The 19,453-nt window shown below is 38.8% G+C and overlaps 1 protein-coding gene across 3 annotated transcripts in view; it reads left to right on the forward strand.

Annotated features, from left to right (window-relative positions):
- DNAJB14 (DnaJ heat shock protein family (Hsp40) member B14) overlaps nucleotides 1-18,114 on the forward strand; it is a 28,816-nt gene extending 10,702 nt beyond the window's left edge. For all 3 annotated transcript variants that reach the window (XM_085057942.1, XM_085057943.1, XM_085057944.1), the window contains 6 exons: nucleotides 4,943-5,088; nucleotides 8,108-8,293; nucleotides 8,650-8,744; nucleotides 10,205-10,314; nucleotides 11,544-11,716; nucleotides 13,305-18,114. In XM_085057942.1, coding sequence (XP_084914068.1) covers nucleotides 4,943-5,088; nucleotides 8,108-8,293; nucleotides 8,650-8,744; nucleotides 10,205-10,314; nucleotides 11,544-11,716; nucleotides 13,305-13,429 — 835 coding nt within the window. In that variant the 3' untranslated portion in view covers nucleotides 13,430-18,114. The remainder of the gene's footprint in view (nucleotides 1-4,942; nucleotides 5,089-8,107; nucleotides 8,294-8,649; nucleotides 8,745-10,204; nucleotides 10,315-11,543; nucleotides 11,717-13,304) is intronic.
- Nucleotides 18,115-19,453: the final 1,339 nt, after the last annotated feature.

Genomic DNA, 19,453 nt, shown 5'->3' on the forward strand with positions numbered 1-19,453 from the left:
TTGTAACTAAAATAAAAGCTTAAATAAAATCTGGAGAAAAAGTTTGCCGATGTAAACACAGCCTTGAATATTTCATATAATACACACAGCAGAAACAATCTAATCAAGTACATCCAAGAGCAAGGTAATAAAGACAAGCACCCTGATGTGTTATTGAATCTATTGGAGCAGCAGAGATCTTAGATTCTGCTGCATTTGTTTCAGAAGCTAGGGACATGCTGGTAGCAGCTCAAGTTCCTCGACCATGCTGTGACTTACTCTTCCCAATCTAGAGCACTTTTTGCAGGGCATGCTTACGTCACCCAAACTGTGACTGGCACATTCCCAACTCAGCTGCAAGATACCATTTGTATCAGGCTCTCTGACATAACTGGAAATCTGACCTGTATAGATTTTGGTCTACGTTTTACTGTGTTTTTCAGCTCAACTCTGGGATCAGAAGTCAGTATAGCTGCTTCTTGTTGGGCTCTTTGTCACTAACATCCACATTGCTTGTCACTGTGCTGCTGAGTTCAGATTACCAGTGGGAGAAATAATTGTGGCTCCCTTTCCAAACTTCTGGTTGAAGTATTTGTCTTTTGGGCTGTTCCTGTGCATATAGACAGAGGCTTTGGAAGACCCTTTGAAATACCTCCTCATACTCCAAACTTCATGATTGTGCATTGCTGCAGGTATTTGATACAGAAATGCAAGCATCTCTGATGGGCTTTGTTAATCTGATAAAAGCTGTCAGTGCTGACCTAATCTGAATTGTAGATTTGAAAAGTGATCTGACAAGCACAGCAGCAGGATCACATCATTTGGGAGTCACAGGAGAACCAGTGGTGGTAGCCACAGAGTTTCTGCAGGTGAGAACAGACATTTCAGGACCTGCAGGGCTTCATGTGATGTCAGCCACCAGAGCGTGGAGAGGAGCCCAGCATCCAGCAGAGTTAGTGCTGCAGTTTGAAGCTGGCTGACCAGTTCTACTGCAGGTGCCTTGTCAGCTGCAAGCTGGGCTGGTGGAGCTTTGCAAGTCGTGATGAGATACCTCTGTCAACAGACTGGAGATGAATGTAGCCATCACTTGCTCTCATGCTGTTTGAGAAGGTTATTTTGTAAAAGTCAGGTGTTATTTCCAGAACAGCCAGCAGATCTGTTAATCAGGACAGTGCCAAAGTGTTGGCAGGAGACTAACAATTCAACAAGGAGAAAAATTACCTAAATGACAGAAATAATTTGATAGTAATTCAGATACAGAACTGATCCAACCAGGAATGAAAAGTGCAAGAAAAGCAATTAGTAAAAAAACAAATTCCAAGCAAAGTATCAGTGAAAATGCCAAACTTCAAATAAGCCAGAAATAGAGAACAACAAAACAGCCCATTCAATACAAAATGGGCATTTAATAAGCAAGTGATGTGTACATTAGAATTTTAAAAAGAAACATCTGTGTAGAGTTCACATGTGCAAGAAAATTAGCAATAGGAACAGCGGTGCCTTACAGGCAGCAAGACCAAACAAACAACAATTTGAAATGCAGCATTCAGGAAGTTAGTTGTTCATGCTGAGAGTGTTGCAGGGGTTTCAGGTGCAATTAAAAGCCATAAGTAACATCAGTGATGGGGCTTTTCAAAAACCTCCACTGGTTTTACTCTTAATTTTTCCCTGCCCTTCTGGCTGATTTGTATTCCCTATAATAACACAGAAGTGAGGAAGGAGTGAATCCTTCCATCCACCTGCCTTCCCATGCCAAAACTCCCCAGGATAGTTCAGTGGTGCAGGTGAGGGATTCTGGCTGAGTGAGGATTGTCAGAGGTCAGTCTGCTGGAGAAAAAATCCCCCCCTCTTACAGGACGAGGAGGGATGAGGCATCTCAGGCCGTGGTGGGGTGGGCTGTGTGCTCCAACAGGGGTGAGAAGCCTTGTGGCTGCACTGCTGGGTATGACCTGAGGATATGGTGAGTTGTTGTGGTGATCCCATAGTTTGTCCTATGTAAACTCAGCTTACAGGTTGAGTTTGTGATGCATTGTAGTTTTGCCTCTCAGGAGTACATCACTAACTTTATTTAATTGGAAAGCACTTTGTAAACAGCTTTGCTTGTCCCATCATTCCCAGTGCAAGTTTTGGTGCAAAACTCCCACAGACTCAGCTGAGGGCAGGGAAATGGAGCTGTTAGCCTGTAATGATTGCCCTGAATTGTGCTCTGTCAGGATCCTCCTGGCAAAAGTCACTGACTCCCTCCCAGTAGGAAACTGCATTAACTAGGTGCTAGCTGCTTACAGTTCAGGTGCTTTTTGCCTTGAAATGGCCAAGCAATGGTGTAGAGCTGTTGGCTAATGGCAGAGTGTAGCAAGGGCTTCATAGCATAAGGTCACTGCTGAAAATTCTAGGCTTAGGTCTGGGTTTTGGCCCCTGTGCAGCTGTAGAATCATTTAATGTTTTTTAGCTTTAAAGCTTCATCTGCCTAATCCAAAGTCCTGGTAAACTCTGCCAAGTTGCCATATGTAGGTGCTTGTTTCACATTTGTGTTTGTAGCATTTTTCATTTACCACTAGGAAAGACTTGCAAAGAAGAAACAGAAATGTGTTACACATTGGCTGAACATGTTTCTTAATAGTAACAATACCTCATTTGTGGGCGAGGTTCAGGATAGCTATTTCATGGGGGTGATTGCATTAATCCTTTGGAGGGCAAGTGCTGTATGACCCACAAGGCAGGTTTCTCCCTGCACTTTCTCGTCAAGAGGCAGCTCTGGTTTGATTTACTGGCTCTGAGCAGATTGTGGTGTTGGAAGCTGCTGTGTCCCATGCTGACTTGAACATCTAGTTGATACCCACCACAGCTGCTTCTCCCTTGAGGCTTGACCACTGTGGAACATCCAGTGGTTGTGAACAGGAGGGAACTCTCCAGCAGGTTTTGGGGAGTTAGAAGAACAGGTTGGCATCTATTGTGTTGTTCTTTTTTCCCCCATATTTCTCCTCTTGGCATCCTAGAGTTGTGAAATAAATGCATACTGGGTCTGTAAAAAAGTAAACTTCCATGGTTTTATTTTTCATGAAAAATGACTGTATGCTGTTGAGGGAGAGAGTCATTGAGGATGCACTGTGCTTAGAAACACTGAATGAATATTTAACACCAGACTTTTAATGCTAAAAAAAAACCAACTTTGCTAAACATTGATGGCTTGCTATGTAATTTTATATTAACCAAAGTTCTGAAGAGTCTGGCCCACAATCAGATGATGCAGAAACTGAATTACTGAAGAGGACTTAGATTGGATGCTGAGATAGCAATTTCATGAAATAAAAGCTTAATTTGATACTGCTACACATTTATACAAAGCTACCTGCTCTTGATACAGTTGGTAAGTCATCCAGGTATTGAGGCTATGGATTAAGGGATCTGTATACTACCACACTTCTTTCTGCATGTACAGATTACCAAAAAAAGTTGCCAGTACTCAAGAGTATAATTTAATGTATTTTCTTTCCATTCGTTCTTGATGGATTCACTGTGCTCTTTTTAGTTAGCTTTATCAGCTTCCTAATTGGAGCTTATTAAATGTTACTTCAATATAATGAGCTATATTTATTTCACAGGATGTTTGTGTTGGCAGCTGCCTGCATACATTCGATTCAGTGCTCTTGTGAGCATTACACAGAGGCTTCCATAAAAGCTGCAGGAGTTGAACACAGGAAACAGGATCCCTCAAATGAAACTTGATTTGATCAATCTGTGAAGTAGGAAGGACCACACATGATGGTGTGGTTGTACTTTTGATGCTCATGTTCCCTTAATTACAGGATACCCATACTTCTTTCATGAGAATGCCAAAGGCTTGCTTGCCCCCTTGTTTTCCACTTGGCTGCCCTGTGTGTAGTCTTGGCAACATTAAACCCATATTTACATAGAAATTTGTGCACTTAAGAGAATGCAGATACAGTTACAGTCATGTGAAGAGACTCACATGAAGCTTTTAAAGTATTTTTGGATGTAATTTCTGTTTCTTGCTCAGACCAGCCCATTTCTTTTGGCATGCACCCAGTGTCAGTGTGCCTCATACAAGTTTAGGATTCAGCCTTTTCTAACTTTCTGAATTCCTACCCAAGTAGCTTGGTTTGCTTGTTAAGCTGTATTTACTGGTTTGATCAGTTCTTCCTCCCCACATAGAGTTAATGTTCTCTGCTTCTGTAACTGCTTTCTTTCTTCTGGGCTGTTGTAAAGTATACCAAATCATTACATCATTTCCACATTTTGCTTTTCCTGTCTGGACGAGACAACCTACACAAAGAATATTTCTGAGTTTTCAGGGTTTTAGAAAATGCTACACTTGGTTATATGGGATGAGCTAAATATGTAATTGCTGGAGCTGCTATTGTGTCTTTGAATTTACATAAACACAGCAAGATTGTTAAGATCCAGGTGCATTCCCAGCAGCAGAAGTATTCTCACATTTTATTCACTGAAAAGTGAATGCTTGAGTGGTGGTATGATTTGACTTTTCTTTGGAGAAAGGGAGGTATTGTTTGCTTTGTTTTATATCCTTCATATTGAAGTGCATTTGCTGTTTACAGTCAAAACAGATTTTCTTACATGCTAGTTCTGCAAGGTAAATTTGGAACCTTCTTTTTTGTGTTATTTAACAGCAATATTAATATAATTGTGGATGAGGCAATGCTACAGCAGTTTCAAACTGAAGCCCTTTATTACAACTGTGGTAGTTCTGCAGTAGAAATAAAAGAAATGTATGTAATAAGCTTATTAGTGAGTCCATTTTGAAAAAATTACATTCTTTGTTTCTAGAGTGGATGTTTTAAAAATATTTTATATTGAAAGCAAGAGATGTAATATAATGCATCAGTGCAATATGTTATCTTGTTTGAAGCTGTGTGTTAACACACTACTTTTATATCTTTTATATCTTTCTGTTTGCAACATTTTACTTCATTTTCTTTTGCAGTATAAAGAAATGTAAAAATTATTACGAAGTCCTTGGAGTGTCAAAGGATGCAGGTGAAGAAGACCTAAAGAAGGCTTATAGAAAACTTGCTTTGAAATTCCACCCTGACAAAAACCATGCACCTGGAGCAACAGAGGCTTTTAAAAGTAAAATACCATTTTTACTTAAAATTTCTTTTATGATTAGACTTCATCCAGTTAAAAGATATTTATCTGCATTGGTCACTTGTCTTTTTACAAAATTGTCTATGTATTTTTTAGCTAATGTTAAACTGACATTTTCATTCAAGAAAAATATAATTCAAGAAATATATTTCATTCAAGAAAAATATATAACCTTTGTTATATTAGAAGCATAGATAAATAGCATGGACTTTGGTAGTAGGGCTTGGTTTCAGAAAATTAACTGTAATGTTCAGTACAGGAAACAAATACTTGATCTGTGAAACCCAATTGCACTTTTTTTACTGTTGTTGACTTAATGTAGTCATTGAATTTTACTACCTTGAATCTTTACTGTACTTGAGCTAAAAGAAAACACTCCTTGATAGCAAAATGCAGGGTTACACTGAATCACATGCCACACTAAGTTACCTCTTCCTTAGAATTCTTTGTATGTGTGTAGTTTTACTACTTTTTCTGCACAAAAACACGAGTTCAAACATGGCCTTACTAGTAGTTGTCTTTGACCATTATTTCTGTAAAATTTACAGTCTGATTTGACCTTATCTAAGGCTGCCCAACTTAGCCCTCCCTGCACAAGGGAAATTAGTGAAGAAAAGCTTTTTAAAGAAAACTGCACCTCCATCTCAGATGCAGAAAAATGTGAATCTGTAAGAAATGATGATGCATAAATAAACAATCTGATTGTGGTACATCTTTTTATTTTTTTCCTGTGTGAGGTTTACATGCAGACATTTGAAAAAATCATTTGGATAAAACACTTAAATTGGGGAGGGAAAAAAAGAAAAAAAAGTCCTGAGCAAGACTTCTGATACAGACTTTAAGAGGTAATTATAATAATATATTAACAATTCCAGATGAAAAGTAGATACAGCAGAGCAGGAAAGTTGATTGCTGTTGATTAATTTAATACAGCTCCGTGATGTCTTTATCTAAAAAAAAGGTATTATTCTTACAAAATTTTCTCAGGCCCTAGGAATAAAATAGTTCCTCCTTGATAATAGCATTTTAAATAATCTTTTCAAATGTTAAAAATCAGTTTCTTAATATTTTATTTAACATGAGCACTCCGTACAAGTCTGATTTCTTCAGCTTAATTTCAATTTTTGGTTCTTAACTAGATGAGTAAATGAATAGAAAATTTTGTAGGGTAGTCTTGTTGACCAAAAAGCATTTAATGAAAACTAGCATTTTCTTGCACTGAAATTATTGTGATCTTTTTGTATGGCTGAGTAAATTTATGGCTTAGTTTTCCTTTAAAGCTGTCTGATTGGTTTTTGACATCCGAGAAAAGGAGTTGGTAATAATAGTTTTTATTTCATAATAATGCTTTGTTCTAAGGAAAAGTCACATTATAAAACAGAATTGAGTTTCATGGTTGGCAAGGTACTTACTTAGATTTTGACCTGCCTAGTACTACTCTTCTATTGTGTTGAGCAGTCTCACTGTAGTGAATTTTAAATTAACAAGTTTGTACAAATATAATGACTTTTGCTGTCTTTTACCAATTTCATCAAAAATCTTGCCTTTGAAACTTTTGTTCAGTGGCATTTTTTTCATTTTTATGTCCTTTTTTAAAAGAAAATTATATTGTTATCAAATCTGTTGTGAAGTAGCACCAGATAGTTAAGAGCAAATAACAAATAGGCATATTGTGACAGTAGGGTGTCTTCACTTTATGTGCAGTCACCTGATTTACCTCTCTAAATTTTTAATTGTTGGGAAAATCTAAATTTTTACTACTGATTTTATCCTTGTACTGAGCAACAGAGCAATATTTGATGTCAGTTTATATCATGCTTTCAGGCTTCATTTCTTTGGGTTTTCTCTTCCACTTAAGAAGTTGCTAATGTTTTTTTCTAACGGCATCTTAAAAGACACACAGCTAAAACTCATTAACTTTTTCTTAGATTGGAGAATGTTTAAAATATTAATTTTAAAGCCACAGTCTTATTTGCCTGTGTTGAGGTTATAGTGTTGCACCTTTCACGAACTTGTGATGACTGATGGCTTTTCAACACTGAAAATCATAATCCCTGTGCCTTGGGTGGGTTGCCTGCAAAAGAAGCCTTTTGTTAGAGAGGCCTGGAGGAGAGAGTAGAAAGGAAGGCAGAAGGGGTTTAATGAAGATATGACTGAGTGAAGATTGTTTATCAAGCGGCAACAGAAACTTCCCTTCAGTCTGCAACAGTGTTATGTCTGTGCACAGTGAGAAAAAAGCTTGTAAAGTCTGCAGATTATGTGGGGTTTTTTGCTGATTTTTTCCAAGCTTACGTAACTTAGGTTTTTTTCCTTTCTACTGTCAAAATTGAAGCTGTTCATTTGTGGTAACATAGCATAAACAGGGACAAGCATCCAAGCCAGGCCCTCCAAACATTGAGGTCATGTGGACAGCCCTAGGAGCACACACATCCCTGTCATGCATGCATGTTGTACTCTTCATGTTACGTCATGCTAATCTTTGTGTTGTTAATGTCATCCATACTATACCTTCAGAAGCATGTAGGGAAATAACTTCACACTCTTGCAGCCAATGAAGTTGGTGCATTTGAAATTACCACTTACCAAATGAAACCAAAGAAAACCTACCGAGTCTATGATGTTTTTTTAAGCTAGGCTGCTAGAGCAAACTGAAATTACCCAGCTTCAGAATCTCACTGTAATGCTTGATGCTTTTTTTGTAGCTGCAGTGAGAGAGAACATTTCCACAGGTGTAGGTGTTTCCCTAGAAAAAGAAACAAAGCTCTCCTGCCTTCTGCCTCATTTAACAGGATAAAAGGCCTTTGAATAGCGTTGGTGGGAAACTTTGTGGAAGCTATTCTAAGAAGAGATGTTTCTGGATCTTGTTCTACTGTAGTTGTTTTGTAACATACAGTAAATTACATAATTTGCTGCCTGTTTTTTTACTTTGAAATTGCAATTTTCATGCTGGAATAGCTTTTACCATGCATTTATGGGAGTTGTATTTTATTTCTTGCTTCAGAAATCGGAAATGCGTATACTGTGCTGAGCAATCCGGAGAAACGAAAGCAGTATGACCTTACAGGCAGCGAAGAGCAAACATGCAATCACCCTAGCAACGGCAGATTCAACTTCCATAGAGGTTGTGAGGCAGATATTACTCCAGAGGATCTGTTCAACATGTTTTTTGGAGGGGCCTTTCCAACAGGTATTTGTATAGAGCAATATAATTGTTGAGATGTACTGCTCAGAGTGGCATTAGAGGTTATGACATTATAAAACAGTAGGATTGTTCCAGCCAGCCTTGAACCTCAACTCTTCAATCTGCATCAGTTTTTTTTTCTCCAAGTGTTGCTAAATCCCAAAAATGTCTCTTCAGTTCTTTGGGGTTACTGTTGTGGAGCTTAAAATACTTACCTTAAGCAACTTTGAAATTTTAAGACACCTTAATGTCATTTTGTGTGCTGTTGTGCAGCAATGTAAAGTGCTTTATGTTGTTGCTTCTGTATTGACATCTAAAGAGTACTTTTGTTCATGATTCAAATGTGGATGTTCCTTCCCCAGGTAGCGTGCACTCATTTTCTAATGGTCGTGCTGGCTACAGCCATCCCAACCAGCACCGCCAGAGTGGGCACGAGAGGGAGGAAGAGAGGGGTGATGTAAGTTTAAGCACCATTGGCTTCAGACTATGAAATTTGCTCTCAATGATGTGATTGTACAGGAGCTCTGTAGTGTAGAGGAGGATTTGGACTTGCCAGTTAGGTATTTTAAAACTTCAGCAGGTGGTTGGCTTACTGACTGGTAAATAGGCACGCAGATTGGAGAAGCTAATAGCCTGGTTTTGCAAATCTGTTGTTGTATGTCACTCTCTTACTGGTGACTGGTGTTATTAACCTAAAGATGCTACTAATTCTGGCCGCTAATCCTTGTATGCATTTGAAAATGTATTTGGGCTGAGGTAAGAATTGACCTTAGGGCTCAATGTTCACCTACATGAATTATCTATAGTCCTGTACAATCACATATCACTGTATAGATGAGACCAAATCATGGCATACAACATAGCTGAATGCAGCTTTTATTTGGTAGTTGCTTGTGTGCACATGCTAACCCTGTTATGATCCAATTATTAAGGTTCTTTAGAAATACCTCTGCCCGAATTAAGGTACAAACGAGACCATATGCCAGTCAATAGTATGAGTTTTATTTGATACAAAATATGAGAGAGAGAGAGAAAAAAAGAGAGAAAAAGAGAAGTAAGAAAAGAGGTGGGGGGGACAGAAAGAGGGAAAGAGTAAATATCACCATCCGTGGATCCCAACGATGTTGCGTTGATCCTCTCCAGCCGGTCTTCTCGGTGGTGGTGGTCCCCCCAAAAGCCCAGAATGCCATGGGTTAATATACACTCAGGCCAGGGGCAATGTCCAGGCATGTCCCCCCGGGGGAGGGGGCAGCCTCTAGCTGCAGACTCTGCTTGCATCACCTGCACTCCTGTGGTGCCAGGCCTAGCACTCTGGGGGGTCTGTGATGGATTGTGACTCCCCCTCAGCTGCCTCTCACGTGAAAGTCCCGTGGATGTGGCCTGTGGGGTTGGGGGTTCCACAGCTGGGCCAGTCTGTGTAAACCTGGCTTCTGTGAGCTGTGCTCTGCCCCCACCCCAAACTCAGCCAGGGATGATTCTCAGCACAGCTGGTGGCTTTGGTCTTTGTGTATGCATACCTTTCCCTCAGCTTGAGATGATTGAACAATAGGTTTCCCTTTATCTAATCTCTGCAGTTTGACTCAGTCCAAAGTCCCAGTCAGGTATCTTCAGGGAGGTTTTTTTGATTGTAGCTTCTTTATACACTTTTTGTTATAATGAGCAAAACTTTATATCAATGTTTGAGGCATGAACTATTTCAGTCTCTGACAAACCCATGAACTCTTGCAGCTTGAGCACTCTGTGAATATTGTGTATGCATTTGAAAGTTCAGATAATACCACAGTGTTTGCAGTTACTGTTTTCCTAGCAGCTTTTGAGGCTTACAGCAGAAGGTCACACTTAGCATGAAATCTTGTCAAATTTACCTGTTTACTTGATGTTGATTTATGAAATACCTGAATCTGTTTTGTTCCTTAGGGAGGTTTCTCTATGGTCATTCAGCTGATGCCTATTATTGTGTTGATCTTTGTCTCCTTGTTGAGCCAGCTGATGGTATCTAACCCTCCTTACGCCTTATACCCAAGATCGTAAGTAACGCTTAATTACATTACCCTGAAACAGAGGGGAAGATGTTGTAATCACCCTCTCCCACTTGGAAGCATTTTAGAGAGTCTTCCATTAGTTGATCTTTGATTTCCCACAGTGAAGAAAGGGAGGGAAGGTGTAGATGAAGCAATACATAACTTAAAATTTAGGTGCAAAGAACATGCTGTGAGAATGTAATGGAGAAAAGAGGTCAGCAATACCTGGAGTTTAGGAGGTCTGGTACAAGGCAGTGGGTCTGTGCAATGTGGCATGTTGCAAAGGTGTTTACATCTCCAGCATACTTAATCAAAACCTGAAATCTGCTAAGGCTCATTACTCTTCCAGGGGTAATCTGTGTTTGTAATAAGTGAAGGACTTGAAAGCAACTTTCTCATCCTTATTTAACTGTTAAACTAAATGAGAACTGGGAAGATTATCAATTCTTTGCTTCATTCTAGGTGAGGGTAAAATCTTCATTTTCTTGGGAAGAATTCTACTTGTGAAACTTACCTGTTTTGTACAGTAGGATATTTAAACCTTATTTTCTCGTGAGAAATAAATAACTTGAATCAAGCATGCAGCTAGCTGGTAGACTTAGCCCACTCACCACAGTGGTTTTAAAGGTCCTTAGTTCCTCTCAGAGCTCTTAGCCCCACAACAGAAAGGTTTCTTTTCTCCTGTTTTTCAGGGTTCTCTATTTCTGGAGTATGATGGTTTTTTTTTTCCCTTCTGCAGCTAAGCTGTTGTGATGCTTAGAAATGCTTCTCTCCCAAAATGTTTTCATCCAGTCTTTGATTTTTAATCTGCTGAATGCCAGCAGGAAAATGAAGTTATCAGGGCTGGCAGCAAACATTTTAGAATGGAGATGTCTCTACTGGGTTGCTACAGAATAGTGACCTGCTTCTCTTTCTGTTGAGTTTGAATGTAATTTTCTAATAATAAAACTCATAATTGCCTAAAGAGGCATGAAATAAGTATCTTAGTAAAGTGAAATTTTTTTTGAGATCAAGTGTTTAGGCAGCAGAAGTTTAATTATTAGGTAAATGCAGTAATTTTATTCTCTATCAGATTATAGAGCCATTCCTTTCATTATTTGTCTCAAAATAGCAAATTCAGTAATGTGCTGGTATTACTTTGTAATGGTAATATTTTTTTAAGGCCTATTTGTGGTGTAAAAAAAAAATCAAATTAATATTTCGTCTTTCTCTTGCCCCTGCTTCCTTTTTTGCAGAAGTACAGGGCAGACCATAAAAATGCAGACAGAAAACCTGGGTGTCATTTATTATGTCAACAAGGACTTTAGAAATGAATACAAAGGAGTGTCATTACAGAAAGTGGAAAAGAGTGTGGAAGAGGATTATGTGTCCAACATTCGTAATAACTGTTGGAAGGAAAGGCAACAAAGTAAGTTTGGCAATATGTGTAATTTCATGAAATCATGCATTACTATAAAAATAAATTGCCTCAGGCAAGAAGGAAGTGTTTGTATTATCTCAATGCCAAAGTAAGGTCCCCTGCTGTTTCCCACTTTGAAACTGTCCCCAGTTTCACTTAGTTTTCGAGTTTTACTCAGCAACCCAGCAACCAGTAGCAAATTACCAGCAATTTTAGTCTGCTGCTTTATTATCTGTGACCATTTCTCAGAAAATTAAAGACTACACTAAATTGATAATGACAAAGCTCTTGTGCTTAACTTACAGTGATATCTAAGAATTTTAATGTCTTCCACATTACTTTATCATGGCAATAGCTCATTACCCTAGGTGCTTTTATATAACCAAATAAATAAACCTACACCTTACAGAGGTGTTTCCAGAGAGATGAAAAAATAATCTGCCTTGGGCCACAGTATGTACAAACACTGCTTTTCCAGGCAACCAAAGACATGCAGCACATACTGTACAACAACAGGGTTTGCTTTGCCACTGTTCCTCCAATCTGGTATTACATAATGAGTTACTTCTTTTCAGAAACCTAGAATTCAGTGTTAAAGCATAAAAATACTGAATATCAATCAGTTATAACCACTGGCATCAGTTTTAATCATTATTTTGTTACCTGTGACCATTTTGTGAGCTCTGTGAGAACAGTGCTGGTAAAATTACATCAGTGTTGAAACCCAGATGGTTTTAACTTTTCAGGTGATAAACCTCAGTCATAGCTTACTGGGAAAATAATTCATTCATGAACTGTCAGTAAACTGACCAGAAGCAAATAGAATGCACTTCTCTGAGTCAAATCACATGTTCCTGCCCAGCTTTAGTTTCTGCTGTCCAGTTGTTTGCTACTTGTAATATATCAGGTTGTGAAAATTATCCAAACTGATCTTGAGTAAGAGGCACCTAATGTGTTTTCTCTGTTTATAGAAACAGCTGATTTTGTGGTTTTATGGATTTAAAATACCTGTTGTGTGTTAAATCTCCTTGACAGTTAAAATCTATCCAAGGTTGACTGACATTTAAAATGCCTTGCATTTTGAGTTGAAGTGACAAAAAAGATTTTACAGAATTAAAATGCTCAGCGATGTCAAGCTGTTGAGCACCAGTATAATACAGAGAGCTCTTAATTATTAATAGCTCTGAACGCTGACAGTCTGAATCTGCATCAGTTGAAGTAAAGGGGGCTTAACATTCAGAATGGATTTTTTTGGGCACAGACAAGATGCTAGAGCTGTCAATAATATGCAAGATCACTGAGTTGTAATGTTTAATGAGGTCTGACAGAAGTAGTAGGGGATTTGTTGTTGTTGGGGATTTTTGTGGGGTAGAGTTTTTTGTCTTTTTTAAATAAATCAGATATGGCTGTATGAACTCTGAGGGAGCCAGAAGGCTGATACAGCTTTACGTGCTCAAAAAGATGGAATTGTTGAAGTTAGAATAGAGAGAAGGAAAAAAGGGTGAGGATTAAACCTGAGACGTTCTGTACAACTCTGTGTCATGTACCAAGTATTCAGTCTGTAACCAGAGAAACCTTTTCTCTTTTCTCCCTGAAGAAACAGACTTACTTTATGCAGCAAAAGTATATCGAGATGATCGCCTCCGAAAGAAAGCAGAGTCCATGTTGATGGAGAACTGCAAAGAACTAGAACGTCTGACCAGCCTCTACCGAGGAGAATGAGCTACAGTTACACTCCACATCTTACGTATGCTGTTATCTCTCCTGTAAATTGAGAAGAGATTTAGTTTCACCATGAATGCTGGAAAAGAGGGTGGATGTAAAACTCTACTGTGTAGCTGTTTCCAGAAACCTTATGCTGAAATATCATTTAACGGCTTCTTTACCTACTGTGAAATATAGGTAACTTTAATTGTCTAGATTTTACTTCAAAGCTTCTGTGAATTCTTTCAGCAGAGAGAATAGCTCAGAAAGGATGCTATACTTGTAGAGACTTAGTCATAGTGGTTCTCCTCTAACATATTTGCCATGTAAATATCTGTGGAAAGAACACTTTGTGTATATATGAGTTAAATGACTTTCTATTTAAAAATCTCAGAAATTTAGTTCCATACTACATTTTGTCTCACTGATGGAATAAATAGTATGATTACATCACTCCTATTCAGATGTCAAGTGTGTGGAGTTGAAATAATAATTTTTAATATTTTATCTATAACTCTATGTAAAATCTTCTAGGTTTACTGCTTAGAGGAACTTGGTATTTTTAAATATAATGGCATATATTCCTAAATATCTGTTGGGGTATATTGATCTGGTGTAGAGTAGCAGTTTAGCTGTTGTAGTTTTTTAGCATTTCTAAGCAATGCTGAGAAAAATAAGAACTACACTAGTCTCTTTTCAAAGTAAATATTTGCAAATGCTGTACAGACCATTATAAACATTGCTTTTAGTACTTGCAACAGTTTACAGCAGCTCTACCATTTGGTATTCCAGTAGTAGTAAGTCCATATGTATGGTTAACATGCATCCATAGCTTCCTTAATTTTCACTGGAAAGGTAGAGGAAAACATGCAACAGTAAAATCTTAACACTGAAAAAAAAAAAGCAACCTAATTTTTTTTTCCTGGCAGGCTTCCATTTTCTTACTACTTTTTTATTTCAAGCTAGGTCCCAACACTGATTCCTCAATGGGCACCACAAGTGGAACAGGGAAATTTTGCTAAGGACAAGCTATGTGCCTTTCAACCTTTTTGCCAACTATTTAAATGCTTTGCTGCTTTGCAGTGTGCTCCTATGGTCAGAGCCCTATCACTTGTCAGAAGAGGTAGGGTATGCATTTTTTGGGACCAGAATGTTGCTGGACTGACTTCCTAGAAATGAGAAAGCCTACCGTTTGGCTCCTGCACAGAGGATCATGTAACTCAGTGGCCTGGAAATGGAAACTATATGTAGCCACACCTGCTGATGCAAAGAGGTGTTCTGAGGCAGCTAAGTACAATGTACTTAAAGTTTATCAAAGTGTGTTGAAAATGTTTTTAGGTTCAGTAGCTGATGTTTTTTACATTTTAACAGTGTTATGCAGGGGAATGTTTCTTGTATTTGAGAATGCCAGATAGCTTGTATTATGGGCAATATTTTTTTGTTTGAGAAAACTGCTATCTTTGAACAATGCTATCAGTTTATGTGGAGCCAAATGTTTCTCCTAAATTGAAAATTTAAATACTTTCTCTGACTTCATTGCAATTCCTTCTGATCTAGAGCAAGATATGACTTTACAAATACGCTAAATGTTATTGCTCCAAGTGACCCAGAAAACATTTTGCATATACCCCTTTTCTAAACTGTCCCAGTGGAAATGTCTTCTCTTGAATTGGTGTAACATCCGACTGGCTGCAGGCTTCTAACTAAGCAGCTAAACCAGCATTCAAGATGGACATAAAAGCCATAAAAGGAGGCAAAAAACAGAACTAAAAATTGCTGAAACAACAACAACAAAAAAGGATTGCTGCACTGAATGTCTTTACTAAGACTATAATAAAAGGATTCAGACGTAATGGAAAGGCATCCAACTGTTTGAAATATGCAATCAAAATCTATGGAGAACGTGATTCCCTGGATTTTGTAACTGTCCAGAATGTATTGTAATTATACTAATGAAAACAAACTATCAAAGTACATCCTGGTACTCCTGTGTCTTCTTAATAGAAGAAAATTGTTCCAAAGGCTTTAACAAATACTTGGGCCTTCCTGTTCACAAATGAGTCTGAGCTTGCAAGTTACCTTTAGTTAACAGGAAAAAGGATATATAACACATTTATCAAATATCAGAACTGTGAAGTCCCAGTGAACAGATGGTCTTAGCAAAGCTGCCTATAATAATCCTAAGGGCTGTGTGTGCCATGCAGCCACTCCTGCTGCAGGTGAGAAGTAGGGAATGGATGGATGCTGAGCTGTTGGTTCGATTGCTATCAGTGCCTCTGCAAACTGGAATCATGTGGTGCCTGTGCCCTGTGGCAGCACAGACATCCCAGGAGTTTAAAAGTGAGACCTAAACTGCTATGTTTCATTTGACTACTGATTGCAATTGCCACTTTCAGAGAAGGCAATAATATATTTATACTGGTGGAAGTATGCTACTTAGTATTTAACAGATTAAATAGTTGCACACTTTGAAATAGGTAATAATGTGCAAAAGGATGCTGTGATTTCCTATAGCATGAAGATTAAGCTGCTCTAAATATGGCTTGCAAACACTCTTTTAATATTTCAAGTGGGTGTTTCGCTCCTCATGATTGTTACTTTTTTCCTCAAGTCTGAAGGTTTTTTTCCTTCAGAAATGTCAGTATCTTTGCTGGATTTATTGAAGGAATCTGCTAGAAAGTTCAGAATTAATTATCTCATGAGCAAAATGCAAACTGAGGAGGGTGGAGTACTTAAATCTCTTCAGATGACCTTTCTTCAGAAGGCAAGGTTCTTGTTAAAATAAGATATTGGGAAGAAAAAGGGAAAACAAAACTCTTTTTGAACAGTCTGACTAAAAGTCCCTCAACATTTTAGCTACCTGCTCCTTCCTGTTTTTATTTAGTCATTTAATCTAGAATTTCATTTAGTCTAGACTTAAAGATAGTACGAGCATGGGTTCTTGGATTTTCCTTCAAAAGGGCAAGCAAGAAAGCCCTGCAAAAAGTGAAAAATAGTGGCATGACTCTGACATGGCATGTGAAAAAGGGAGATGATTTGCATCTGCTGAAATATAACATCAGTATGTGTTCTATTTATGGAGCATCCTGAGTCACAAGTGAGTTCAGTGTTCACATCTGATGAACATTTCCCTACAAGTTCTCTGTTTGGGTAAAACAAGTCTAAATTGGAATTTTTTACTTTTTTTTTTAAACAGTCCTTATTCTTTTCCAAGAAATGGTAGAATATTACAGTACTAAAAACGTAACAGATCCATTTAAATAGACAGCAGAGACAACTTTAAATTATAAATACTTTTAATATAATTTTGTAACAAATGCTGTAAAAGGATTAAAATGGGAGGGCAAGAATATTTTTTTAAGGCTGCTTGTTCATAAATTTCATTCGTCCTTAAGCAGTTGTTATTCTGACTCCTTGTAGTTCTCTCAAAGAGAACAGAAGCAAAGTGTAATACTAAAAGCATTTTGTTTTTTAAAAAAGCAGGTAATATTAAATAACAAATTCCTAAAGTTATAACTTACTTACATGTAATGTAATGTAATGTAATAAATATAGGAAAGAAATTGGCCATTTGTAGTGGTTTGGCCTTGGCCATGAGCTAAGCACCATGCAGCCACCTGCTCACACCCCCACAGCGCCATGGGGAGAATCAGAGCTAAGGTAAAACCTGTGGGTCAAGATGATGTTGGTTTAATCACGAAATAAAATCAAGTGTCAATAATAAATAGCAATGAAAAGGGAGACAACAAGTGAGAGAGGAATAAACCCCAAGAAACAAAGTGATGCCCCATACAATTGCTCACCACACTCTGACCAATGCCCAGCCCATCCCTGATAAGAGATCTGCAGCTCCTGACCAATCTCCCCCAGTCCATACACTGACCATGACACTCCATGGTATGGAATATCCCTTTGGCCAGTTCAGGTCAGCTGTCCTGGGTGTGCTTCCTCCCAGCTTCTTGTGCACCTGCTTGCTGCCAGAGCATGGGAAACTGAAAAATCATGGATTTAGGGTAAGCAGCAACAACCAAAGTGCCAGTGTTTTATCAACATTATTCTCATTCTGAATCCAAAGCACAGCACTGTACCAGCTGATAGGAAGAAAAATAACTCTATCCCATCTAAAATCAGGACACCATTATAAACTATACTTCCCATACTTCTCAGTCTGGCAGGAATTAGGTTTGAATATTAGGCTTCTCCACATATTTAGAAATAATGTTAAAATAAACTTAAGTTTAGTTAAAATGTCATCCTTCATGCAGAATACACTTTTCCCTTCAGTATATGGTTTATTCCATGTATAGAAAGACTGTCATTGGGACAGGAGAATAAATTCCCATTAATAGCAATACAGGAGCCATCTCACAGATGCTTCTGCATAGCTTTTATTCAAAATGTGACAGGAAAACAAGTAAAATTGATCACTGAGCATCATGCCTGCAAATAATAAAAAACAGTTATATTTGTAAACATTTTTTGTGTATAGTAGGGAATATTTTAATAAATGAGGAGACCAAGGTTGTCCCAGGTAGCATTTTCAAAATACTATCAGAAGCTCATACATGATAATTTTATGGGGTTCTCTTTTAAGTATCTCTCTAACATGACCAAGTCCTTATTAAATTGCTGTGTCTGCATGGCTTGGATTAAGAAGGAGGTATGGATTCTCAGTATTCAAATAAATTTGTTCTTTTGAATGAGCTTTTTTCTCTATTACTTGCAAAAAGTGGCTTATCTCTGTTTCGCGCTTTTTAAAAACTTCACTGAACCTGTATGTTCAGAAACATCTTTCTATGTGAACATCTCTTTTTTTTTAATTTTAATTTACACTTCTAAAAATTTTAATGTAGTACTGGTATCTAAGCAAAATCTTCAGGTATCAACAATGCTCTAGTCCCTAGTGGTGTCCCCCGGGCTCGGTAGTGGACCCAGTCCTGTTCAGTATCTTTATTGACATCTGGATGAGGGAATCAAGTCTACTCTCAGTAAATTCATGGATGACACCAAGTTGGGTGGGAATGTCAATCTGCTGGAGGGGAAGAAGGCTCTGGACAGGCTGGATCAATGGAATGAGGTTGAACAAGGCCAAGTGCCAAGTCCTGCCCTTGGGTCACAGCCACCCCAGGCAGTGCCACAGGCTGGGGCAGAGTGGCTGGAAAGCTGCTCAGTGGAAAAGGACCTGGGGGTGCTGGTGACAGCAGCTGAACATGACAAAGTGTGGCCAGCAGGACCAGGGCAGGGATTGTCCCCCTGTACTCAGCACTGCTGAGGCCACTCCTCAAGTGCTGTGTCCAGCTCTGTGCCACTCAGGACAAGAAGGACATGGAGGTGCTGGAGTGAGTCCAGAGAAGGGAACGGAGCTGGGGAAGGGCCTGGAGCACAAGTCCTGTGAGGAGGGGCTGAGGGAGCTGGGGTTGTTCAGCCTGGAGAAAAGGAGGCTCAGGGGGCACCTTATTGCTCTACAACTCCCTGACAGGAGGCTGTGCCAGGTTGGCCTCTTCTCCCAGGCAGCCAGTGACAGGATGAGAGGACATGGCCTCAAGCTGGGCCAGGGGAGGTTCAGGTTGGATGTCAGCAAGAAATTCTTCACAGAAAGGGTGATTAGGTTCTGGAATAGCCTGCCCAGTGAGGTGACGGAATCACGGTCCCTGGAGGTGTTTGAGGAAAGACTGGATGTGGCACTCAGTGCCATGGTCTGGTTGACGTGGCGGTGTTCTGTCACAGGCTGGACTCAGTGATCTGGGAGGTCTTTTCCAACCTCTCTGATTCTGTGCTTCTGTGCTTGGCCTGCAGCAGCTCTCTTCTTTTAGAGAAAAAGCACTGCTGTGTGCTGAGCAGCCTTGGGGTTTTTTTTAGATCTACCACGACAGTTCTGCATTCTGATACAAGATTTTAAAAACAGATATGCAGTTACCATTGTTACAATGTAGGCACCTACTAAATGAATCTATTTTATTTCTTCCCATTAGCTATTAAATTATTACCCTGCCGGTCCATGGTTTGATGGGGATACCCAAAAGTAGGGGAAATAGGCAACAC

Source organism: Lichenostomus cassidix, chromosome 4, assembly GCF_008360975.1.
Source record: "Lichenostomus cassidix isolate B80296 chromosome 4, HeHo_3.0, whole genome shotgun sequence".
Taxonomy (NCBI): Eukaryota; Metazoa; Chordata; class Aves; order Passeriformes; family Meliphagidae; genus Lichenostomus; species Lichenostomus cassidix.